General features: G+C 46.3%; 1 protein-coding gene across 1 annotated transcript in view; it reads left to right on the forward strand.

Moving 5' to 3' along the window:
* Positions 1–7,648: 7,648 nt before the first annotated feature.
* Positions 7,649–7,776, forward strand: part of GTPBP1 (GTP binding protein 1) — a gene marked incomplete in the record, with an annotated part of 32,352 nt that continues 32,224 nt past the window's right edge. Inside the window, 1 exon segment of the mRNA XM_027774527.1 lies at positions 7,649–7,762. Coding sequence (XP_027630328.1) covers positions 7,663–7,762 — 100 coding nt within the window.

Below are 7,776 nucleotides of genomic sequence, written 5' to 3' on the forward strand. Positions count from 1 at the left end.
GGGGGGGCGGGGGCCGGGGGGGTGGGGAGCCCGTCCTGCCGGCGGGTGCCCGGCACCTGGGCTTGTCTTCGTCCAGGGAAGGGCGCGGCGGCCTGGGTCCCGCCTCGGTGCCCGCCCCCTTCCGGGGCGGTGACCTGGCCTGGGGCTGCTCTTCGCGGCCCTCCCCACCGCTCCCTTCTCTAGGCCGGGCGAGCTTTCCGATCCTGCCCTCGCCGCTCCTGCGGTGGCCGTATGCGTTGCCCAGCGCGCCATCCCCCGGGTGAGCCCAGAGCACTCCTCTGATGCGGTCGGGCACAGATGGTCTTAGTGGCCCGATCGCCTCGCACTTCGCTGGGAGTGTCAAGGGTGAGAGCCGAGGGCAAGGGCCCCGCCGGGGTCCCGTTCCCAGTGGAGCGGAGAGTCCTGTTTCAGTGCCTGGGTGTCTAATTTCAACTCGCTACACACTCACCCCTGCCCTCTGATTCGGGCTTTCCTGTCTGCCTTTTCTCAGGGCCTGAAGATGTACTGGATGTTTTGGAAAGGGCAAACTACTCGCAGCCTCTTGTGGCCTTAGTTTTTTCCCCCTTTGTCTACTCCTAGGGTATGTGGAAGGCATTATCCACCATAGCGGCCCTCCTTGTGGATTTTTGTTCAGAAAATAGAAAAACAATAAAATCGCATTTCCAGTTCAGTCGTTTCTTTGACTCTTGCTTTAACACGACTACTTTTTACACCAGTATACTCAGCAACGGTGTTGCTGTTTTAACATGCTTGAGTGCCTACCACGTGGTTGAGAGTCCTCTTTCCTCTAGCTAGACAACTTGGATTGTCTTAACTTTATGTAATTTGTAAGCCACCTAAAGGTTATGGGTATGTTTACATAAGATTAGTTATTGAGAGCCTCCAATGCAGCTAGCACTAAGTGATATATATCTATATCCATCTATATATATATCAATCTTTGAAAAAAATAAGAAAAATAAATGAAAAAATATATGAAATACAGATATGAAGTTTCATTTATCCAATTATATGTTTCAGTTTTTTAGAGAAGACTGAAGCTGAGAGAAGTTTGTCAACTTGGTTGACTATGTATGTGAATCTAGTGGGTAATGGATTGGAAGTTAAGCCTGAGGGTTTTTTAATAATTGTATATTTTTTATTTTGTAATTAATAAATTAATTTTTTAATTTGACCAGAGAGGGACAGAGTGAGAGAGAGAAGGACCGTGAGAAAACAAGCCACCAGGTCCAGGACTTGAACCACAAGCATATGGGAGTCCAGTGTCCCTAACCACTATGCCACCTGCCAGCCCCTATTATTTTTACATTGGATAGGAGAGAGAGGGAAAGCGGGAAAGAGAAACCAAGCTATCAGGCCCGGGACTCAGATCACAGTTGGCCATGTGGAAGTCTGGTTTCTTTTTTAAAAAAATTTTTTGAGAGGTTTTTGGTATAGGGCATGTGCATTCACCAGAAAGACAGAAAGCGAAAAATCACCCCCCAGGGAAGATGGCCATGCCACAATCCCTCCTCCATTCTCCTCTTGAGATCTTCAGTGTGCATGCAGACACACTGGCATGAGTTTAAGCCACCGGGTCTGGGACTCGAACTGCAGCCGACTACATGGGAGTCCAGCAACATAGCCATTACACCAACTGCTGGTCCCAGGAAGTCTGGTTTCTTAACTGCCATGCCATCTTCCAGCCAGCCTGAATTCTAACATGGCTAAAGAAAATGTATAAGCATGGGTAGGAAATTCCCTCTCTGAAATGTTTTTGGATTTCTCTATCAATTCCAGAAGTACCTACTCTGAGAATACCTTTTCTGAGTTGAGTCCTATAGTGAGAAGGGCATAGTTTAAATCAGCACATTCTGAACTTGAGCTTTTTCTGAAGAGCAAGTTGGTAAGATTCTGCTAAAAATCAATTTGAGTAATAGAAGAACAACTGATAGGTGTTTTTTCTGTTCTCTGTTCTGAATACAACACAGCATCTCTGCTCACCAAAACGCGTGTGGATTTCTTCCCATCAGCAGCCCCTTGCTTCCATGGAGGATACCGGCGAGGTGCTAGTTTAATTCAACGCATACTGTCTGCTTGGGCATACTGTCAGATCTCACAGGTTAAGGGCTCGGTTCCACAAGACCGCTCCCCACTTAAGACACCAGTTGAAGGTCTGGGCCTCTGGAACTTCTGACTGACCAGGTATAAATTGTGGCTCCCGTGACCCCTCCTTGGGTTCCCATGATCCTTTCCTCGGATTTGATTACTAGAGTAGTTCATGATAAAAGAGCAAGTTAACTATTTTTTTTTTTTTAAATAAAAGACATTACAAACGGTACAGAAGCCAATCTTCACTCAGGCGATTCCAACCATCTTAGGAGTTGTATGTCAAGGAAATGGCATGCCAGATGCATACATTTCACAATATCGCAGTTATCGTGGAACACAGTGTCTTAATGTTTGACTTTTCTGTCAATCTTATATAAAGAAAAAAAAAAAAAAACAAAGGCTGAGGCAAAGCAAGTAAAGCAAAGATTTTACCTGGGCCACAACACCCACATTGCCCTGAATCATGTGTACTGGGGTCTTACAGATTTCAGGGTGATTTAGGAAAAATTTTTTGAGAATTACTTATTTAGGGGCTGGCAGGTAATATGGTGATTAAAGACGCTGGACTCTCATGGTTCAAATCCTGGACCTGGTGGTTTCTTTTCTTACTTTCCCTCTCTCTTTCTGTCCCTCTCTGGTCAAATTGGAAAATAATAATAAATAAAGTAAAATAATTCTTTTTTTAAAAAAAGAATTATTATTTTAGTTTTATTATTATTATTATTAATTCACCAGAGAAAGAGGGAAAGTAAGAAAGCAAGCCACCAGGACTTGGCCTGTAGTTGGCCATGTGGGAGTACAGCACCTTAACCACCACACCACCTGCAGATCCCTTCGGGGTGATTTTTAAAGGCAAAAATAGTGGGAACCAGCAGTTAGCGTAATGGCTATGTTGCTGGACTCCCACATAGTCGACCGCGGTCCGGCGCCGGGCACGTGTGCGTGCATGCCCAAGATCCCGAGAGGAGAATGGAGAAGAAGGAATTGCGGAGTGACCACCCCCCCGGGGGGTGATTTCTCACTTTCTGTCTCTGTGTCTCTCTCTGTCTGGCGAGCGCACGCGCCCTATAGCGAAAACCTCTCAAAAAAAAAAAAAAAAGGCAAAAATAGTGAATGGGAGGAAGGAATAGCAAAGAATCGTATACAGCAGTGATTGAACCTGTGATAGGACAGCAGGGTAACCTCGTGATTACCTGGAATCACTTTTCTCAATCTTTTATTTTTCTGTATTTCCAGATGGTGTGTGTGTTTACCAGAGAGAGATAGAAAGGAAGAGAGAGAGAGAGGAAGGAAGAGAAGGCAGTCCCCAATGGGGCATAGTAACGCCACAGTCCTTTTTCCTCCATGTGAGGATTTGGGGCATGCACACACATGCCTGGTGTATTTCTCAAGCTGCTGAGGCCAGGATTCTAACCACAGTAGCCCATGTGGGGTCTGGCTCCCAGGGCACAGCGCTTAACCACTGTGCTACAGCCAGCCCTCTTCTCATTTTTTTTTTTAAGAGAAATTTTTGCTATAGGACATGTGTGTTCACCAGAGACAGAAAGCGAGAAATTACCCCCCAAGGGGGAGGGCCACACCACAACCCCTTTTCTTTCAGTTCTCCTCTTGGGGTTTTGCACGCACGCCTGGTGTGAGTTTTAAGTCATTGTTTCTGGGACTCAAACCGTGGTTGACTACATAGGAGTCCAGCTACGTAACCATTATGCCATCTGCTGGTCCCCTCAATTTTTTTTTTTAAACTGGTAAATTAAGTTTTTATTTCCTCCACAGAAAACACTACAGAAACTTTGAGCCAAAAATATATGCTTTCTACAAAACAGTGTAAATATTTTTGTGGGTTTTTTAAATTGTGTATTAACATTAGGCAAAATTATTTAAATATTGGTAAATTTGTATCTAAGAAATTTCACAAGTTGTGACTCCTTCCACTGTCCATCAAGGTCACCACCACTTTAATTCCTCCAAAGGTTGAGTCAGGGTAGCCCTTTTATTAAAGGATTACTTACTTAATTTTACTTATCCATCCATTTCTTTTCATTTGACCAGAGAGACGCAGAGAAAGAGGGTAAGCGAGAAAGCAAGCAACCTGGTCCAGGACTCAAACCATGGTTTGGCATGTGGGAATGTCTAGCACCTTAAGCACCATGCCACCTGCTGGTTGCCAAGGATAGCCCTTTTTTAGAAGGGCTACTGCTTATTCATAGTCGTCCTGTCAGCCCTACCACAGTTCTTTCATTTGGGCTTCCTATTTCTCCACTTCAGTTATGGACATTTGTCACGATTTGGAGTAAGACTCAGGAGGTGGTCATCTCAAGAGAAAAAGGAAAGTTTATTGAGCAAGGGCAACCGGGGCTCTGAAGCCAGATGTGCCTTAGCCCACCCACCAGAAAAGAGGAGGGTCTTTTATAAGGCAACTGGACTATGCTGGGAGATTGCAAGTGTGCCAGATAGGCAGGTATGGTTAGGCATGGTGGGACCAGCACATGCTGCATGTACCCACCATTTTGTGGTTTTTGTTTTATTTTGGGCTGTTATTGTGTCCTTGTTTAATAGTTTTGGGTCAGTGTGCCCTTACACATACTGGTAACTTTAAAAATTTCCCACTGAGGGTCACTGGGATCTAATTTCTTGAAGTAATTTATTTTAGGGTCATTTTTAGTATGGTTGGATCTGCCTGGTTTTCAAATTCTGCTACCCTCCCTAAATATGAACCAGTTCATACCTGTCCCCAACCTATCCATAAGAATAGTTTAGCATCTGTGGGGAAAGGCAATAGGTGGGTTAAAAAAATGATAAAATGTTTATTGCTTTCAGTCATTTGGTAAGGTAGTTCCTTCTCATAGACCTAATAGCCCTGTTAGTAAAGCAAAACCACCAAGCCTCTGGGAGGTGTTCCCGGTGATGTGCAGCTGCAGGAAAAGCCCATCAGGATAGACTTTCTTCTCAATCTTTTTCCCAAAAAGGCGCATGCGGTGGCCAGAGAGGGAGAGGGAAAGTGAGAAATCACCCCCTAAGGGGGATGGCTGTCAAGAACACAGTGAATTAGTCCACAGCTTGAGTTGTGTCTTTCCACAATGTTAAGGCTTTATTCACATCAAATGTCCTGACCCACAAGTGAGCATAACAGGGGAAGGGACAGGGAGATGTGAGCCCATTGGAGGGCAGTACCTGCACCCACACCACGAGGGAGCTCTACTCCGAGTCCACCCAAGGTGGTCACCGGAAGGGAGTTGAATCCTCCAAACCTTCGGTCCGAGGTCCAACATTGCCTGAGCAGCTCAGTGTCAGGCTCACAGGTTCTGAGCCAGGCTTCCCTCAAGCTGCTGCTACAGAGGCGCCGTCCAATTCACTCTTATCAGGGCCTCCATGCCTCCAGGTCTTAGTGAGGAGAGCTAGGAGAACTATGAAGTGAGTGCTGGAGCACAGCAGCTGCCCAGGTTCACACACAGAAAGTGGTCAAAGAGCAAATGGCATGGAGCTGTTTGAGTGCCCTGCTCATTTGCTCATATGCTCCTTTGCCAAGGCAATGCCCTGTGGCATGGGTTCTTTGGGACCAGTTTGGTTATTGGTTTGTCGTGGCTTGTGGTTATAGCAGTTTATCTGAGTGGTTCAGGCAGGCCTCTTATACATGTCTCCGAAAGCAGTGAGGTTGTTTACTGGGGTCTGAGAAAACAGGAAAACATGTTTGTTGAAACACGTTGAAGACTGGTGTTGGTGTTGGGTGCTTAGCACAAGTAAGGCCAGTTTTGAGCAGTGCTCTATACAACAGCGATGCTGCAATGCTTTCTCCTCCAGTCTCCTCTCAGGATTTTGGGCACACGTGCACACGTGTGATTTTCAACTGCAGGGGCTGGGACTCCAACTGCATGGCTGACCATGTGGGATTCAGCGCCTTAACCTCCATGCCACCTGTGGACTTTCTTCTCAACTTCCAACTGAAGGCAGTTTGGAAGATAAAGGAGGAATGTATTTGAGCAATAAAAGTGTTGGAAAGCAAAAGACCAACAGTACAGGTAGCACTAGAGCATTCCCAGGTTCATGTTCCTAAGAAAGCCATATGTGCATACATTTTATTTCCTGTAGCATTGACGTAAGTAGACTGGAATCTCCTGTTTCAGGAGGGAAAAATGGTCTATTTTAGGCATCTATCAGCTTCTTTAAAGTGACTCCATTTGGTCTGGTCTCTTGAGGCCTATCAAAGAAACAGCCCAAAACAATAGCCCCCTAAAATTTCTACTTGACATACTCAACATTTAAATATTTTATTAACCTCATAAGACCAGATAGAGGAGCAATTTAGCATGGAGGTGCGGTGGGGGGCCATGTAGATGACACATTAGAACTATTACCCAGGCAGTTGGAATTGGATGACTTCTTTGTCTCAAATTCCCAGCTGTGTTTGGGCAAATAACACTTCATGGTAGTTGAAAACAGGAACAAGAAGCAACTGCCTCTTTCAGGTAGATCCCTGAAACTTGACAGCCATTTTTGAACCCTGCCCATTGCTCCTAAATCCTGTGATCCAAACCCTAAATCCTGGGTACCTCACCTTCTCAAGTGGTTGTTCTTTCTTGCGTGCTGCCTGAGACGAGTGGTCAAGGCTTTGTTACTAGACACTGGTTAATTCCTAATACCACCGAGTAGTGAAGGTCTAGGCTCCTGAGACTTTCGAAACAGGGATTCAGTACACTACAACTTGTGCTGATAGCGTTTTGAATTGGGGCTTTCCACAACTGATAACACTCTGGAAAAATAATCCAGAGGAAACTACTAGACCCCATACCTCAGCTATTGTTCTTGTAATTGTTCTCTCCGCAGAAGCAGCGAATGGAGAATTCTCCCGAAAGTTAGCATTTAATTAATTGCCTCGCTCAGGCTGCTTTAGTATTACAACTCTTGGAATCTGCAGCATCGAGTCTACTATTAAAATTGCCTGGAGCATGCCAGCACGTCGGTCATCAGCGTTCCAACGGCTGCCTGTCACTGAGTTGAGTGGGAGGCTCATTTCGTAGTTTACTATCTCTGTGAGTGGTGTCCAGAGGCGCGGGACCTATTCGGTAACTCGATTGGGTCCCGCCCCTGTCCATCATCGGAAGGCTTTGGGTACTCACTGTTTTGCAGTAAGAATTGGAAATTGCACCGCCTCTGGAAACAAACAGAGTGATGGAGCCGTGAGAGGGAACGTTGTATGTATTTCTCTCCTCATTGAATGGCTGTTATGTCAGTCATCCCCCGCTCTGCTTTCGTTGGCGGGAAGATTTCAGGCGGGTTTTGTGGACACGGTCCTGTCCCCGCCCAAACTAGAGCAAGGCGCGTGACGTCTCAGATATTTGTTGTTGGGGTTTGGACCTCATTAATTATTTATCAAGCAATTGAAAGGGCTGCAGCGATTGGTGGCTGAGAGACCCGGTCGGTTGTTTCTTAGCTAGAGATACGTGTCAGCCTCTGCGGTTTGAGAACTTTCGCATAAATTATTCAGATGAGGGTCGGGGCGGAGCCACGCATAGATTAGTTAAATGAGCCGGGGAGGGAGGGAAGCCGGCTACGAATTAGCTTGAGTTATTAAAGATGGCGGCGGAGCGGAGTCGCTCCCCGATGGACTCGCCGGTCCCGGCCTCTATGTTCGCCCCCGAGCCCAGCTCCCCGGGGGCGGCCAGGGCCGCGGCGGGCGCCCCCCCGCCC

This window comes from Tupaia chinensis, unplaced genomic scaffold, assembly GCF_000334495.1.
Source record: "Tupaia chinensis unplaced genomic scaffold, TupChi_1.0 Scaffold000450_1, whole genome shotgun sequence".
Classification (NCBI taxonomy): Eukaryota; Metazoa; Chordata; class Mammalia; order Scandentia; family Tupaiidae; genus Tupaia; species Tupaia belangeri.